At 60.4% G+C, this 17,951-nt stretch overlaps 1 protein-coding gene across 1 annotated transcript in view; it reads left to right on the top strand.

Annotated features, from left to right (window-relative positions):
- The first annotated feature begins 1,079 nt into the window (after positions 1–1,079).
- Positions 1,080–17,951, top strand: part of NOL4L (nucleolar protein 4 like) — a 130,885-nt gene continuing 114,013 nt past the window's right edge. The window contains exon 1 of the mRNA XM_047745193.1: positions 1,080–1,580. Within this exon, the coding sequence (XP_047601149.1) occupies positions 1,260–1,580 (321 nt within the window). The 5' untranslated portion in view covers positions 1,080–1,259. The remainder of the gene's footprint in view (positions 1,581–17,951) is intronic.

Below are 17,951 nucleotides of genomic sequence, written 5' to 3'. Positions count from 1 at the left end.
GAGAGGGGGCCAGCTCTACCCAAGGTCAGCCCTGCCCAGAGAGGAAGGGGGTAGGGGGCCACCTCAGTTTACTCAGCAAGAGATTCTGGGGCTCGTGCACCCATGAAGGCAGGGTGTCTTGGGATGAACTTGTGGGTGTGTTGAGTGTGGCCTGAAGCCTTGGTGGGGTTGGCCTGAATGAGGCTAACGGCTAATGTTGACAACTTCCCTGGGGCCTGGGGCTGTCCCAGAGCAGTGGGTCTGGCAGAAGTAAGGCCGGTAAAACTTCGGGGAATTCGGGGTGAGGGGAGAGGGAAGGAAGTTTGGGCCCCCAAAGGGCGGCGGTTTGGGGTTTCCCAGGGGAACACTGCTCTTCTGGCGCTGGGCTCGCACCGGAGAAAGGAGGCCAGTTGCGGGAAGGAGGGAAGGGCGCCTGCCCTGTACCGCCCGCGCGGGACTAAAATCGGGCGGGGCCGCCGGGGGAGGCCGGAACGCCTGTGGCCGGGCGGGGTCTGCGCCCTACTCCCTGCGAGACCGCGGGGTCCGGGCGCAGCACGGCCTGCGAGGCTCGGGGCCAGGCCCGACCAGAGGGAACTCAGTCCCTGGGCTGGGCACTGCGCGCCTGCGACTCCTGCCCTCTCGGCGGCTGCGGGCGCGGCAGCCCCTGCGCCCCCGGGGGCCGGCTCGGGGCGGGGTCTGGGTCCCGCGGGCGGGCGCGGGAGCGGTGGGGGGGACGGCGGCGAAGGCTGCGACGCTCTAACAGGTGGGATCCCGCGGCGTGGTGGAGGCGGGCGCGGGAGGAGGAGGAGGAGGAAGAGCAGCGGCAGCGGGAGCCTGAGCAGGAGCAGGATGAGCCGCGCGAGCTGACAGCCACCGCCGCCGCCGCCCGCGCCCAGGCTCGGTCTCGCTCCCCGCGCCGGGAGCCGCTCCCCGCCTCCCGCCTCCCCCGGCCGCCCGCGGGGCGGCCCGCCCCCTCTGCACCTCCGGGCCCGGAGCTGCCTCCATCGCTCCCGCATCCCGGCCGGGGGGGAGGAGGAGGCGGAGCAGGAGGCGAGCCGGAGCCGCCGCCGCCAACGCCGCCGCTGCCGCCGCCCGAGCAGGACAGAGCGCGCCGCAGCCCCGCGCGTCCGGCCGCCGCCCGTGCCCATCAAGCAGCCGCGCCGGAGCCACACCGCGGGACAGCTCGGGCCGCGGCGCGCCCCGGCCCAGCCCAGCCCAGTCCCGGCACCGGGCGGCCCGGCGGCCGGCCCGCCCCCGAGGGCGCCGGGCGCGGCGGGAGGATGCCGAAGCCAACGCTGCTGCTGCGCGGGGGCTGGGAGCGCGAGCGCAGCCCCGGGGACTCGGAGCTGGGCCGCCAGTTCCGGGACTGGTGCCTGCGCACCTACGGCGACTCGGCCAAAACCAAGACGGTGACACGCAGCAAATACCAGCGGATCGCCGAGGTCCTGCAGGGCGGCGGCGGGACCGGCGCGGGCAGCGGCCCGGCGGCGGGCGAGAAAGGCAAGTTCCAGTTCTGGGTGCGCTCCAAGGGCTTCCGCCTGGGCAGCGGCCGGGAACCCAAGATGGGCCAAGTGGTGTATGTGCCGGTCAAGACGGGCTCGGTGAGTGCGCGCGCGGCGGCCGCGGGCCGGTCCCGCCGCGGGGCTCGGGGCGGGCGGGGGCGGGGTGTGGGGGTGTGGATGTATGTCCGAACGTGTGTCCCTGAGGTTGTCCGTGGGTCTGGCCCGCCCGAGGCGCACGCGTCTCTGCTCACCCGCCCGCCCCGGCCCGCCCAGGCAGCGCTCCGGGTTCGGGGCGTCCCTGCCCCCCTCTGCGCCGCTGCCCGGGCCGTGGCCGTGCCGAGCGGGCTGTCCCGGGTAGCTCACCCCAGCATGTTCCGTCCTCCCGTCCCCTCCCCCAGCCAGCAGGCGGCTGCTCCGAAGCCTGAGCCTCCCCCCCGCCCGCCCCGGGGCTGCCTGTCCCGGGCGCCTCGCGCTCCCGCCCCCGGGCCGGCTGGGCGGTGTGTGTGTGTGTCTGTGTGTCTTGTGTGTCTGTGTGTGTCCGTGTGTGTGTGTGTGTGTGTGTGTGTGTGTGTGGAGGGTGGTGCCGCGGGAGGGGGGGCAGGGGCCGCTACGGGACGGGGAGTCCACTCGGCTCCCCAGCGCCAGGGGAGGGGGCCCGCCCCGGCACTGTCTCCCCGACCCCACCCGGGGCTGGCCCGGGGAGGGGCGGCCCGAGCCGCAGCCTGGCGCAGGAGCAGCCTCGCGCGGGTGGGTGGGGCGCCCCCTCCGCCCCCCGGGCCCCTAGCTCCCCCCTCCCCGGGACGGGGGCGGCCTGACCTATCCATCCCCTCCCCTCCCCCGTCCCCGGGGCCTGCCCGGTCCGGGCGGGGTGGCGTGGGGGAGGGGGCGGGGAACCGCAGCCGCCGCGAGGGAGGAGGCGGGCGGCCGGGCGGGGGCGTCCCCTCCGGCCCGGGGCGCCCTGGAGAGGGCGTGCGGCGCGGGCCCCGCGGCTCCCCCGCCGGGACCTCATTGTTCTGCAGCGGGTGGGGGCTGGGGGGGGCGGCTGCTCCCGGGGCGCTGCTGAGCTTTGAACTTTCCGTCGCGGAGACCCTCCATTAGTGCGTTCAGCCCCCGGCCCGACCCGGCCCGGCCGGCCTCCCTCCCTGCCCCCCTCGCTCCCTCCCCGGCCTCGCCCGGCCCGAGCGAGCGAGCCGGGCCGCCCCGCGCCGGCCTCCCTCCCTCCCTCGCTCCCCCGCTCCCCCCTCCGTGCTCCTCCCCCGTCCGGCCCGCCCGCCCCGCGCTCAGCCCCGTCCCCGGCCGGAGCGGGCTCTTCACACACAATTGATTCGGTCGTTACGAAAAGTGCACTTGTCCCCTCCCCCTCCCCCTCCGGCGGCCGCCCGGGCCCGGGCCCGCGGGGTGAGGGGGCCGCGAGGGAGGGAGGCGGGAGCCAGGGAGCGGATCCGGAGGCGCCTCCCCCCCGCGCCTAGGGGACAGGGCTACAGGCCGCGGGGAGTGGGGCGCCGTGAGCGCGGAGGGCGGGCGGCCCATCTGCGAGGAGCGCTGATAACCGCGCCGCGGCCGCTGCGGCCGCCAGCAGCCCATCTGCGCCGCTGCCGCCTCCGGCCGGACCCGGAGCATGGGGCCGGGCCAAGGGGTGCGCCGGGGCCGGATTCCCGGAGGGCGAGGCTGGAGCAGTGGCCCACCCCGCGCGAGTCAGGGACCCCCCCCTCCCCAGCCCCAATCAGTACTCTCCCCCCAACCCGGGAAGTGTGGGTCATTGTCCCCTCCCTTGATTGAGTCAGGGACCCCTCCCCCAGCCCAAATCAGTGCCCGCTTGCCCATACGGGGACTAAGGGCCATTGCCTCTTCCCAGCTTAGGTCAGTCTTCCCCACCCTCCCAGTTCCATACCCCCTTGGGTTCCCCCCATCTTGGGCTAGTGTCCCCAGTCTAAGTGTGGGTTTTGTTTTTTGTGGGGTTTTTTTGAGGTCAGTGACCCACCAGGTGGTTGACTGGGTCCGTGCCCCCTCCCCTGGGTCAGTGCCCTCAGCCATCCAAGCCAGCTAGCACCTCCTACCCCAGCCTGGTTATCCCTCCCCAGGGAGCTGAGAGTCTTGGTTCACCTTCCCCATAGCAGGAAGCAGGATCCCCCACCGTACCCTGTACTGAAGTTGAGAGGCAGGTGACCCTCAGTTTTGTCAGCTGGCTCACCGGTTCTGTGTGGGTCCATCTGTCCCCTAGGGAGTAGGCATCATGGGCCGTCCCTTTACCCTCTTAGCAACGCTGCTGTCAAGGCAGAGCAAGCATGAGCATTCACACACACACACACACACACACACACACACACCCATCCAGGCCACATGCAGAAATTGGGTGCTAGGCCTGGGCTCCAGCTCCTCCCAGCCCAGCCAGTCCCTTCAGATCCTTCCTGAGGCTCCTCCTGACCTGCCTCACCTGTTCCTGACATCAGGGCCCCCACCAGCCTCCACCCTGGCTCCCAGACCAATAATAAGCCTTCCCCAAGGGACCACCTGCCTGGGAGGCAGAGAAAGGGGACCCAGGTCTCCCTGCCCAGGCTGCCAGGAGGACGACAAACACAACAGAGCAGATGTGCCCTCCTTTGACAGCCTGCTCCTCCGGCTCCCCATGCCTTCCTGCCTGGCCTGCTGGTCCCCAGAGAGTCCGTTAGTTACCTGCCACTCGCCCGCCCAGCCGACTGGAGCCAGCCGCAGGAGCTGCCCGGAGTCCTGCCACCCCCATCTCCGAGCACCTTCCTGGAGCTCAGTAATTATTTTTATATTTCCATTTTTCTTTCCACTGATCTAAGAGGAACAAATCCTGCTGGGAATTCTGGGCCAGCCATGGCCTCTTCCTGGGAGGGGCTGAATGGGACCATCTTTGAAAGGTGCAAAGGACATCCCCCTGCCTTCATGGGCCTGCGCTCTCGCGCACGCGCACACACACACACACACATAAAGTTGCCATTGCCTCTGGTGGCAGTTGGGAGACATCCTGTAGTTTTGTCCTGGGTGGGTTTCTGTGAAGGTCATCAGGCTGTAAATCTTTGTCCCAGGCACTTGCTCGGCCCCCATAGGCCTTGTGTTGGGTGTGGGGCACTGTGGCCGTGGGACTCTGCCTGCTCCCGGGCACCCAGCTGGTGGGGGAGGCGTGCCTAGCTAAGGATGTGATAAAGCCCTCAGAGCCCCCAAGGGAGTGCAAACAGCAAAAAAAAAAAAAAAAAAAGAAAAAAAAAAGAAAATTCAGGGAAGAGGGGCTGTGGGTGTTGGGTCATATCCAGTGGCTGAACCAAGGTCCCCGCTCGGTGTGCTGTCCCAAGGGTGGCCATGGTGTGTCATCTCTCTTCCATGTTGTTCTCTGGCTGCCCCCTCCCCGGGCCCCCTTGCCTCCTCCCACAGCCATATGCGGTGCTGTGGTTGGGCCCTTCCCTAGTCCCGGCCGGCGGCCGCGGGTCGATGATCTGACACCACTTGTCCCGTCCCATCTGGCCCTGTGCTTTTCTGGGTGTGTGTGACAAAGGCTTAATCTGTCCGGACGGGCCCAGGGCGGAGAGGAGGGCTTGGGGAATTACACTCTGCCAGGGCCTCCTGCAGCTGGGGCCTGGGCGGGGGCGGGGCGGGGGTCGAGCTGAGCCGAGCCTGGGCGTGGGGGAGAGGCAAGTTGGTCTCCAGTCTGCAGGTTGTCACAGGAAATAGAAGTGGAGGCGGAGGGCTGAGGGCTGAGGGCTGAGGGGAGGAGGGCGGAGTCCTCCACCCGCGGCATGGGGTGCTCATGGGGATAAGATCTTTTTATGACAAGAGCCAGCCGGGGCCTCCTGACTGGGCAAAGCCTGGTTAGGATTTATTATTTCTTGTGTTTGGCCTGCTCTGGCCTCCGTGCAATGCCGCGCAGGGGAAGCAAACGGCTTGGAGGCAAGACCCTCGGATTCCACTCCAGCGTCGGCCACAAAGTGAACCAACCTCTTTCCTTTTCCTCTGGTCTCTTCGAGTGGGGCTGTCCCCTCTGGGGCCTTCAAGGGCCACAGGTTATGGCTGGGGCGGGGCCCCGGGCCATCTGTCAAGTCCCAGGACCTCCTTGGAGATAGATGTTCTCGGCTCAAATCGACCATCTTCCGGGTGGGAAGACCGAGGCCTCGAGAGAGGTGCTTTCCATTGGCAGGAAGCCGGGACTGGAATACAGATTTCTGTGCTCCACTGTGGGCATCGTGGGCCCATCACAGGCTGTGAATCCCCCCATTAGAGCCCCATTCCCCGAGGGGAAACGCCAGCTTGCCAAACCCCACTGTCAACATTAGGCTTTTGCGAGCCGGACCCCAGGTGTTCCGCTGGCCAAATTGACTAATGGTGGTCTTTTCCCAGTTTGCAGACAACGTTCATTTAGCGGAGAGCATTTTCTCAGTCTTCGCTCTTTCTCCCCAGAGCTTTTGTGTAAAACCTTTGGCACCTGCGGCCACTGGTCTGGGCGGGAAATGGCCTCTGACTTAGCCCGGTGTAATGTATGCTGTGACCTTCGCTTGAATTCCTCAATGTTTCCTGCTTTTCTCCAAGTTATCACCACAGTGACAGCTTCTGAGTCACCTATCGTGTGCCTGTCCCGGTACCGAGGGACTGATACACATCGACTCGTCAGATTCTCGCCATCCCCCAGAGGTCAATGCTGCTATTCACCTGCTCTCCTCCAGATGAGTAAACTGAGGCTTAGCAAGGTGCGGTACTAAGCCTCACTGCTGACAGGGGCAGGCCGTGAGCTTGGCTACTGCTTGTACACGTCTCCGTTCTGACGCCATCTGAGGGGTCTCGTGGCCTGATCCCTTGGAAAGCATAGGTCCTTCGTGACAAGCTTTCAGTCTGTTACACCTTAGTCTGAATTAGTTTATAAGAATCCCTCTGCTCAGGATGTCTGGGATCACAGTCCGGTGCTGGAAGCAGGACTGGCTCCACATGAGGCATCTGGGGACTTAACTGGGACTCTCAAGGATGGGTAAGGGGTGAGAAGAAGGGAGACCTCCATTGTCCCCGGGGGACTTTTGAGGAGAAGCCTGACAGTGACATCTGGCAGGGGCCCCATTTGGATTTCTCCTGAGTGGCAGAAGTGGGCTCTTTTGCAATTAAGCCTCAGTGATTTGGGTGAATGCAGTCTTGGGCACTCTAGGGGCTGTGTTTCAGAGCCTGGGTGATGCTGGATGATTAGGCTCTGCCTTCCCGGGACCTCCCCTCCAGATCCTAGGTCACTCTCCGCTGGGCGTGGGGACAGCATATCTTCTTCCTTGGGTAAAACCTGGCACAGCCCCCAAGACTGCCTTCTTGTCCTGGGGTGTCTGAAAGACAGGAGGCCCATCCAGGACCCTAAAAATGCTGTGGGGAAGACTAAGGGGGGTGGTGGGCAGTTTGTGGCTGCCCACAAGGGACAAAGATCCAGAGCCTGACCCAGCCTCAGGCAAGCTTGGGCTTCTCCAACCTTAGAGATTGTGGGGTTGATGGAGTATCATGCACGAGCGCGTGTGCCCATGGGCTAGAGCATGTGTGTGCACGAGGAGGCTCTGTGTGTGTGTGTGTGCAGCAGTGTGACTGTGTGGGTGTGAGTGTGCATGTCTTGTCCATGTGCGGGCTGGGGATGCTCGTGTGCCTGGGGCGGTGCGTGTGTGCACGCGCGTGTGTACAGGTGAAAGGGAGACTACAGGCCGGTGGACGTGTGTGACTGCGGGCGTCTGCGCTGACAGATGTGCAAGCACCTGGGGCGTGGGCATTGGCAAGACCACGAGCGTGAGTGTGTGCAGGCACACATGTTCCAGATCCTCTTGAAGAAACCCCAGCAGTCTGGCAGTGCAGGGCTGTCAGGGGTGTCCTTCGTCATCACAGAGGCGGCCCAAGCTGCCACCCCAGCCCGAGCTGCCCCCCAGAGCCTCCACCACTGCAGGAAGGACATGGCAGGGAGGGAGTGGGTGTGAGAAGTGGTGATGTGTCTATCCCTGTCCCCATCCCCATTACAATGTCCGAGGCACCTCCTTGTTTCCAGCCTTCCTCCTCTTCCTCCTCCTCCACTCCCTGCCCTCTGAGGCACTTACCGAGCCCCTGAAGCCAAGCACCAAGGCGGCGGGGGGGGGGGGGGGCGGCGTGCCCTTCTGGAAGAGAGGGCTCTGAACTTGAAGTGAGGGGGTCCTGACCGACAGAGCCCAACGCCACCACTTCCTTGCCATGTGACCTCGGGCAAGTATCCTGCCTGACCTTTCGGGGTCTTACTTTCCTCATCTGGAAAATGGGCTTGAAGCGCCATCACCAGGAGGCTTGGCAAGCTGGAAGAGCTCCACTGTCACTTCCTGAATGTTTCCTGCTTTTCTCCAACTATCACCACAGTGACCGCTTCTGAGTCACCTACCGTGTGCCTGTGCCTGTAAAAAGATCTTATCCCCATGAAGTGGGGTTCTGTCTCCTGACTTGTATCAAAGCCAGGTCTGGACCCCGGGCCCCTAAACAGGACAGGGAGCAGAAGAGAGCTGGATGAGGGCCTGTCACAGTGGGCAACTTGTCAGAATGAGGACTCCTGAGTCCACTCCCTGCCCCTGGCCTGCCCTGACACACAGGGGAGGGCAAGGGCTTGGGGTCTCTAGCTGCGGGGCCCTGGGCTCAAATACCAGCTCTGCCCTTTCACCAGTTTGACCTTAGTTGGCTCATCTGTAAAATGTAGCTGATCATTCTGTCTCCCTCATAGCATTGGTGTGAAGATTAAGGCGTTAAGCAATGTAGAGCCTGAAGAACGTGCAAGTCCTAGGAAATGCTAGCTGCTCTGTGTTCTCACTGAGCCTCAGTCTCCTGATCCAGAGAATGGGGATGGCGATGAGAGCCATGGTGGATATTAAATGGGCCCATGGAAAGAAAGCATGCAGCCAAGTCCCTGTCACGTAGCTAGTGGGCAGGAACTACTGGTTCCCTAGAGATTGTGTCAGAGTCATTTGTGTGTCCCCGGTGCCATTAGGGGCTGGGTGGTGTTGCACTGAATTGCGCAGAACACCAGAAGGGGCTCAGTGAGGGCATGGGTGTGGCACGAGCCTCCAGAGCTGGGGACTCTCTGCCCTGCTTGGCTTCTGTCCTGCTCTGAGCCTCAGTTTCCCTGCTTATTACACAGGAATGCCCTTTGTGTCCCTCCTGCCTCTGAATCCCTTCCTGGTGCTGTGTCAGGTCCTGGAGGTCTGGGAGGGGCGCTAGAGGGTCGAAGCTAGGGACTCTGCCAAGGCCTGTAGGAGTCCAGCAGGTAGAAAGGTAGTAGGATGGGCATCCTGGAGGCCTTCTCCCTTCTAACCCCCCATCCCCACCCCTGCTCCAGTCTCTGGCCAGGAACTCGAGTTCTGGGCTCCAGGACCTTGGAATACAGTTAGGCCACTGTAATGACAGCCTTCCCTGGTCAGGGACCTGAGCCCGTCTCTTGTGTTTTCTAGCCCCTGCCACGCACCAGACTTTATTTCATTTAATCGCCCTGGATTCTGTGTGGTGGATGAGGACTTGGCATCAGGGAGGCCAGGAAACCCGCCCGAGTCCCACAGTGAGGAAGTGGCCAGGCTTGGGTTCCGTGGCTGGCTGACCCTCTCAGCCGCAGGGTGTGGAGGTGGGACCCATGGGTGCCTTAGCTCTCTGCACCTCCCCACCCCAGGCCTAGGGGGTCCCCTCATTTGGGACACCCCACAAAAGCTTCTCAGAGCTCAAGGCAGCCCTTTACCTGCCTAAGACTCAGCCTGGTGGGAGACAGATGCCCCAACCCCCCGCCCCCCTGCCCCCCCACCCCGTCTTTCCCCCTCACTTCACCTGCAGCTCCAGACCCCAACCCGACCTGGGCAGGCTGCAGGGGTGCGGAGACAGAGCAGCTGGGAGGTGGGGCCTGTTCTCTCCCACAAAGTCATCCACTCCCTCAGCATCCGGTCCTCTAGGCAAGCCAGGAAGGGGGGAAACTAAGGGTGAGAATGGCGGGGACTCGCTCAAGATCCCAGAGAGCACCAGAGCTGGGTGTGAACAGGCAGGTGACTCGCCCCTCATTTGCTCTCCCCCATCCCCGTCCCGGCAGCCCCGTCCTGCCCCTTCTCGGCCACACCTGGGAGTCATGTTAATGGTTCTCTTATAGCTCCTTGTCCCCAACAGTGTGCAGATACTGTTGTTTTGACCTTGAAAATACATCTCAGATTTCACCTTCTCACCACCTCCACCCCCTCCAGCCACCCCACTGTGCCCACTCTGGCTCCCCTGTAATCCCTTCCAACCCACACTCCAGAGGAAACTGCAGAAGACAAACCAGATTCTCCCCTGCCTCTGCTCAGAACCCTCCAAGACTCCTGTCTCACTCAAGGCAAGAGCTGGTCTTTTTTGAAGCCTCCACAGCCAGGCACGATCTGCCCCAGCTGCCTGCTGCCTTCACCTCACTCCACTCTCCCCTTGCCCACTTGGTCTCAGCCACACTGACCTCTTTGCTATTCTAAAAACTACCAATCACAACTCTGCCCCAGGGCCCTTGCACTGGCTGTTTCCCTAGGCTGTTTCCCTAGATCTCTACATGGCTGGTTCTTCTCCTCTTTTGGGTCTTTGCTCAAATGTCACCATCTCAGAGAAGTCCTCCTGGATCACCCAGTCAGGACCATTTTAAGTCCCTTGGACTCTTCTCACCACTCCCCTTGTATTTAATTTTTTTTCTCTAGCTCTTACTAACCCCTGACATTATGGATGGTTTTTAGTTTATAAGTTTGGTACCTGTTTCCCCATAAGATGGTGGGCTCTGCCAAGGCAAACCAGTCTGTTTTGTTCATTGCTGTGTCCACAGGACAGAGACTAGCTGCTGCCCTGAAGGGACTCCCCACTGTGGGGGGCAGCAGATGCCTCAGAGTTAGAGTCTGAGAACTGCCCATCCACTTCTGTACTCAGAGGGCTTCGGGAGTCCCAGGGTGTGGGACTGGACCATTCCTCCTGCCCAACTGTGTCCAGGGAGTCCTCAGGAAGACGACATTTGAGCTGGACCTTGAGGGCCCAGCCAAATTTTTCAGCAAGAGCAAAGCATGGGGAAGCTCATTCCAGGGGGTGCGAATGTGAGCAGGAGCTCGGAGGTGGGACAGGTTTTCACAGGTTAGCGCAGACTCTGTGTGATGGTGACTGGGGCCACTTTCTCGAGGAAGCATGTTCTGCAGAACATTTCAGATGGGGTGGGGACGGGTAAATCAGCTTGAAAACCACTGTGCAGTCCTGAGAGGATGAGCTGGTAAAATCGCTTGGGGCCAGATGGAAGAGAAGGATCTGGAAAGCCAGGCAAAGGAACTAGTGTGTCCTTATCTCCTTGTGTCATCATAAGGGAAAGCAAGGAGTCCGCAGGAGGGTTTTTAATGGAGGGAGAGAAGGTCAGATTTGGGTTCTAGAATGAACCCTAGAGTACTGGGCAAGAGAAAGACGTAGTCCATAAAGGTGAGACAAAAGGTAAAGGAATTACGAGGTGCGGAGAGATAAGGCTAGCCTGGGAGGAAGAAGATGGGCTGCTTCCCTCATAGGACAAGGGACTGGGTGTAGGTGACGGGAGGAGGGGGGAGAATGGTGTTCGAGGGTCAGGGTTGGCCCAGTTTTCTTGGGTGGAAGGAGGGGAGGTTAGGACACCAGGAACGTGGACAACTGTACAGATCTGGGGGACAGGGGCAGGGGCCTGTGGGCGGAGTCTAAGAGCTGGCCTTAAGGCCGGTAGCATGTGGCAGTAGGGGCCTGTGGTGACTCTGGGCTCCGTGGGGCCAGCTTGGGAGTCATCGTGCCCACGGGGCCCCCTCCCTAGCTTGGAACCTTCCACGCCCCGGCTGGGACCCGACTGCAGGCTCCTGGGAGGCCTATGCTTGGGTGGATGACTCATCGTTTTCTCGGCATCCCGGCATCCCCAGGCTGAGGAAATGTTCAAGGAGACATGGGGCCCTTCCTTTGGCAGGCCAGGCCCTGACTGGATGCCGGCGGGTGGAGAAAAGTGCACTCAGGCCTGATCTCCGAGTGTCCTGAGGGCGTGTCTCCACGAGCCCCTGGCTTCCATGATCCTGTGCAGCCCTCAGCCACCCTGGGAGGAGGCTGTTATGACCCCATTCTACAGGTTAGCAAACCAAGGTACAGCCTACACAAGCGCCTAGCTAAGTCAGCACTTCATGGCGCAGTTTCTTCATCTGAAAAATGGGTCTGCTGATTATTCCTCCCCAGCGGGTTTGATGGGAAAACCAAGAGAGAGAATCCTGTGAAATGCTTCAATAGTGGCTTGTCACTTTTGGTAGAGCAAAACTAGGGAAGACAGGAGAGTAACATGGCGAACAACAGGCCTGCATTTGGACCCCAGGTCTGCCACCAGCTTCTGGTTCTGGGCAAATGGCTTGCCTGCTCTGATCCCTGAACCCCTTGTGTGTCAGTGGTGGTAACCCACACCCTGTGGGGTAGCTGGGAAGATGCCCTGAAATCAAGCCTGACAGGTAGGCCTCAGAGTAGAGGCTGCTGACCCCTCTCTCCACTGCAAAGATCCCCAAACCAGATAGCCGTTGTCCTCCCAAGGGTGGCTAAGAAGCACTTTGTGGGGTGACAGGAAAGCCTGGGCCGAGGGGGAAAGAAAGGGGGTCCAGCTCAGAGAGTTCCTCCTGGGAAGCACCATGGGGGATGGGGCTTCTCTGGGAGATCTGGAGCAGGGACAGAACGGGCTGGGGACAAAAGGGTTTATGTTGAATGGGGGGTGTCAGAGGAGGAATGGGGAATGTGGAGGCAGAGGCTGAGTCCAGGCTCTGCCATTTATTGCTGTGCAGTCTTGGGCAAGTCAGTTCCCCTCTCTGAGCCTCAGTTGTCTCATCCGTAAAATGGGGGCAATGCCAGCTGTGGCTTCACGGACATCTGACTTCTAAACTACATGGTATGGTATGGTGGCAGCCGTAGCAGGGTGTGGGCTTTGCAAAGCCTTCCACGAAAGGGGGCTATAATGACAATTCTGGTTGGGATTGAACCAGTAATCCTCGAGTCTGTGATGAGGCCATGTGGAGCAGTGCCACCGGGCTGGGCTCCGGAGCACAGACCAGCCCCAGGTTCGAGCGGAGCACTGTGACTCACTAGCCCGATGACCTTAAAACAAGTCGCTTCCCCTCTTGGAGCCTCAGTTTCCTCCTCTGTAAAATGGGGCCAGTGGTATCACGCATCTCACAGGGCTGCCATGGGAAGGTGAAGAGAGGTTCCACATCAGGTGGTTGGCCCAGGAACCAGGAGCTTTTGTCTCTTGTGCCCCTAGCATGGCAAATGGCAGTTAGACCTCAGATCTGGGGCCTGGGAAGGGGCCAGGGGATGTGGAGAGGGGCAGGAGTGGCAGTGGCCAGAGCTGGAACGGGGTGAGGGCAGCAGGAGCATGTGCAGGGAAACTGGAAGGGGAGACTTCCAGCAGGAGGGGTGGTCAGCTGGCTTGCCCCCGGGGATGGGCAGACCCCCAGCCCCAGGTCTGGATGAGAGAAGACCCTGATAGAAGCTGGGGCAGAGGGAAGGCACCTCGAGCTGAAGCAGGTGGGAAGTAGAGGAGAGAAATCCCACTGCTCCAGTCAGAAGTTGGTGCTCGGCGGGGGTGGGGGCGCAGTGGGCTGCCCAGGGCCAGGCTGCCCATTTTGGGGCTAAGGGTGGGCATGCTTCCTGGGCCAGAGAGCCCTGCATTTAAATCCTGCCTGACCGTCCAGCTGTGGGATCTCGGATACCTCTCCACCTCCTCTCTGAGCCTCCACTTCCACATCTGTAAAATGGGGAGAGTCCTCTCTGCACCCTTTTAGGGTTGTGGGATAATCTGAAGTCCATAAAGTAAGCAGCGACTGCCTGCTACTGAGCAAAACCAGTGACAGTCATGACCCAGCCACTATTTGGGCGTTACTTATGAAAACCTGGACACCGCCAAGCACTTTATGTCCGTGACTCCGTGCGATGGTCCGAACTCAGCTATCTTTGCAATCCTCATCTTGCTGACAAGGATGTTGAGGCTCGGAGAGGTTGGTTAACATGCCCGAGGCCACACAGCTGATAAGAGGCAGAACAGGGACTTGGGCTTGTGCAGTGGGAAGTGTCATGTCCTTGGCTCCCTCTAGCCCCCATCCTCCCAACAGCAAATGTCAGATCCCGGGGTCCCCTGTGGTACCACGCACCCTTGGCCCATACGTTCTTCTTCCCAGCACGGAGAGACGGACATGAGTCTCTCCTGCAGAGCATGCGGACCCTGGGACGCACTACTAAGGTGCAGACGGGATCTATGGGGAGAGTTGGCTGACCCTCGGGGTCACCAAGGGATTCTTTGGTTCAGGGAGGGCCACGTGGCGGTGTGGGGCCTCCTAGCGAGCGGGGACAACCAGCATACTGCACTCCAGATGAGGCAGGGGGAGCCCCGCGCCCACCGGCACGAGGCAGGGCAGAGCTCACCGCCAAGGTCACAGCCAGCTGCTGGCCGCCAGCAGCCCCAGGAGGAAGCAGGTGGCCGGTGCCTAATCCGGGTGGCACTGAGGGGCGTCAAGACAAGGAGAGGGTACCATGAGGACTGGGGAGGACCTGACCAGGGGAGGGGGGCGGCTCTTATAAGGAAATGAGCCAAGAAGTGGGAGATGAGGGGCTGGGAGCTCCCTGGAAGGGGGAAAGGGTGGACAAAGGAGCCCAAGAGAAGTTTGTTTTTTAAGGTAATGCACACACAAGACTTCAAGCAACAGCAACAAAACAGCAGCCAGCAAGGGGGTGAACAGTGACCAGCCCACCCTGTCCCCCTCCACCTAGGGGAGGTCCAGTCCCTTAGGTGTCAGGCCGGATACCCTTGGCTCTGAGCTGGGCTGCCTGGCTTTGAATCCTGAATGCCCTGTGTACTCACAGACTTGGACAGCTTACTCCACGTCTCCGTGTCTGAGTTTCTACATCTAAACTGGGGGTGGTATTAGGGCCTGTTTCTCTGGACTGTGGCCTCGCTCCCTGCAGAAGCGAGCCTGGGGCCGAGTGCTCCACAGGCAGGGATGGTCGCTGTGAGGGTCGCCGCCATGGCTGCCGCTTTGCTGGGCTTTCTGCTGCGTGTGCATGCCCATGCACCCCGTCCATGAGATTTAAACACCCAGCGGGGTGTTTAAGTCCCTTGCGGGGCCTGAAGCTTGGTTTTCCGGGCTTCTGTCGGTTGAGGCAAGAGGCAGAAGTGAGAGTTCAGCCCAGCGGCCCTGGATCTTCAGACCAGGCCCCCGATGTGGGGGGATTTCTGATGTCAACTGGCCCTCAAGGATTAGCCACTGCCTTGTCCAGGGCTGGAGGTACGGGGACTCGATCCCCCACTCCTGTGCTGGGGACGTGAAGTGGCCACGGGGACAGGAGGGGTGAGGCGAGCTGTGGAGACAGCTCTTGTCCAGGCTGTGAAGGGGGGGCCTCGAAGCCCTCCTCTGCTACTTCTGAACCTTCTCAGCCCTGCCGTTACTGAAAAAGTTCCCTGCTCCTCGCCTTGGTTTCCTTATCAGGATGGCGGCCCAGGCGGTGGTGAGGGGCCAAGATGACACCGCAGGAGTGACAGAGCATTGGGGTTATTTGTGGGGGACCCCACGTGTGGGTCCCTGCCCTCAGGGGATCTTACAGCTAAGAGGCTGCTGCCATTTATAAGATCCCAGCTTAGGAGGTACACAGCCCTGGGTTCAAATCCTAGCTCTGCTGCTTAGTAGCTAAGTGATCTTGGGGGAAGTTAATTAACCTCCCTGGGCCTCAGTTTCCTCTTCTATAAAATGGGCATAGCAGTAGAACCTGCTGTGGGGGCTTGTAGGATGCGGCTTAAGAGGCTGAGCCGGGGGCCTGGCTCAGGGTGAAGCCGTGATCTGCAGCAGCCGCGATTATTTTAAGACCCCCAGACTAATCTGAGAATGCCCGGCAAACTACGCAGGGCTGCGGGCCATCTATGCATTCACGGACTCATTCAGCCAACGCGTTGGCACCTGCTTTGTATCAGGTCCTGTGCAGGCACACCACTGAGATTTACTAAGCACCTACTACGTGCTGGGAGCGGTGAACAGGATGGACTTGATCTTTGCCCTCCCAGAGCTGGGAACCTCAGGTAGCCGCATGGCCCCGGGGGGCTGGGGACAGCCTGGGGCCCGACGTGCCATCCAGCTGGTGGGCTCTGGTAGCCAGGCCCCTGTCCCTGTTGTACCAGGTTTACTGAGATTAACAGGGTTGCTTCTGCCTGGCGTGCCCAAGCTGGCCCTGCCGACCCCCATGTCTGGCTCCCCTGGGTCCCCCTTTCCCAGGGGAGTAAGCTCTGAGAGGTGTGGGGAGCGCTGGGCCTTTTCTACCCGCCACCCCAGTTTTCATCACCTCCTCCCCCAGGGAAAGCTAATTGTCCTTCCTCCTACTTCCTCCCTCTTTACACAGCAGCCAAACTGCTGTATTAAAAAGGCAAACCTGACCGTGTTCTCTCTCTGCCCTAAACCTCGTTGTGGGTCCCCATCAGCCTCTGAGTGAAAAGCACCAAGGCCCACAAGGCTCCCCTCTGGCCCCTGTCTCCACCTTCCAGACTCCTGCTCACTACCTTCAGCCGCACTGTCCTCCAGGCTGCTTCCTCGCCCTCACTGGGCTCTGCTACAATGTCACCTCCTCAGGGAGGCCCTTCCTGACTGCCTTTTCTTTCTTTCTTTTTCTTTTTTAAGGATTTTATTTATTTATTTGAGAGAGACAACAGAGGGAGAGTAACAGGGAAAAGCACACTCTCCGCTGAGCAGAAAGACCCATGGGGCTCAATCCCAGGACCCCAAGATCATGACCCGAGCTGAAGGCAGTTGTTTAACCAACTGAGCCACAAAGGTGCCCCTTTCTTTCTTTTTTTTTTTTAAAGATTTTATTTATTTATTTATTTGTTTGAGAGGGAGAGAGAGAAGCAGATTCCCTGCTGAGCAGGGAGTCCCACGCACGGCTCCATCCCAGGACCCCAAGATCATGGCCTGAGCCAAAGGCAGACACTTAACCAACTGAGCCACCCAGGTGCCCCCGAATGCCTTTTCAAAGTGTTTTTTTTTTTTTTTAAAGATTTTATTTATTTATTTGTCAGAGAGAGAGGGAGAGAGAGCAAGCACAGGCAGATAGAATGGCAGGCAGAGGCAGAGGGAGAAGCAGGCTCCCTGATGAGCAAGGAGCCCGATGTGGGACTCGATCCCAGGACGCTGGGATCATGACCTGAGCTGAAGGCAGCTGCTTAACCAACTGAGCCACCTAGGCGTCCCTCAAAGTGGTTTTTGACCCCGTGTTCTTAGCCCTTTCCCCTAACTTTGGAGCCTTTTAATTAATTAATTTATTTATTCACTCATTTGTTTGTTTTTTAAGCTTTTATTTATTTATTTGACGGAGAGAGCACAAGCAGGGGGAGTGGCAGGGAGAGGCAGACACCCCATGAGCAGGGAGCCTGATGCGAGACTCCATCCCGGGACCCCGGGATCATGACCTGAGCCTAAGGACCTGAGCTTAATGGACTGAGCCACCCAGGCACCCCTGGAGACTGTTTTGGTTTTTTTTTTTTTAAGATTTATTTACTTATTTATTAGAAAGAGAGTACGAGGGAGGAGGGGCAGCGGGGGAGCTAGTCCAGCAGACTCCCTGCTGAGCGTGGAGCCCAGTGCAGATGGATCTCACCACCCTGAGATCAGGACCTGAGCTGAAATGAGGAGTCAGCGCTCAACCGACTGAGCCACCCAGAGCCTTTGTTACCGTCCTACCCGTGCTGTATCTGTGTGCATGTTCCTCTTGGTCTCCACGAGGACGGGGACGGTGGCTGTCTTGCTCCCTGTTGTGTTTTTAGCACCTAGTGCCCCATCAGCACTCCGTAAATGTTCTTTAAACAAGCTCTCAAACGTTTTAATTCTCCTTCTTGTGCCTCCGTTTCCTCCTCTGCAGAATGGAAGGACAGGGCTGTTGGGGGGCTGACCTGAGGGCCGGCTCAACGGTCAGGGTCCCGTCCAGGACTGTCCCAGTCCCAGGGCCGAGGGAGCCGGAGGGTCGGCAGGTGGTCACAGAGATATTTGGGCTCACTCCTGGCCATGCTGAGAAGCCCAGGTGAGGCAGAGACACAGCTGTGGGAAGAGGGGAAGAGATGATCGTCTGTACGGAGGTCTGGGGCAGGGAGATGTAGCTCGGTGGCCAGTCCCTTAATGGGGCCCCGGAAGGCCAGATGTCAGGCAGTGGGAGCTATTGAGTATGGCAGAGCAGGGGACCATGGGGAGGGAGGTGTTTAGGGAACCGAATCTGGTCTGGTGTGTGCCGAGTGGAGACTGGGGGCTCAGGCCCAGGGGTGGACAGTAGCCCACATGGGAGCAGAAGCTGCAGAAAGAAGGCGGGGGCCCCGGAGAGGGGCTGAAGGACTGGGTCTTCTCCTCCTTCTGTGTCAGCTGCTTCGTTCTCTGCAAAAGTCAGTTCACTGTCCATGCACTCGCTCGCTCACGTATTCATTCACCAACCTGGGGAGAGCCTTCTGGGGTACAG

This window comes from Lutra lutra, chromosome 9 (assembly GCF_902655055.1).
Source record: "Lutra lutra chromosome 9, mLutLut1.2, whole genome shotgun sequence".
In the NCBI taxonomy this organism is placed as follows: Eukaryota; Metazoa; Chordata; class Mammalia; order Carnivora; family Mustelidae; genus Lutra; species Lutra lutra.
Note: the sequence above shows the minus strand (reverse complement) of the source record. Positions and strands in the feature narration are given on the sequence as shown.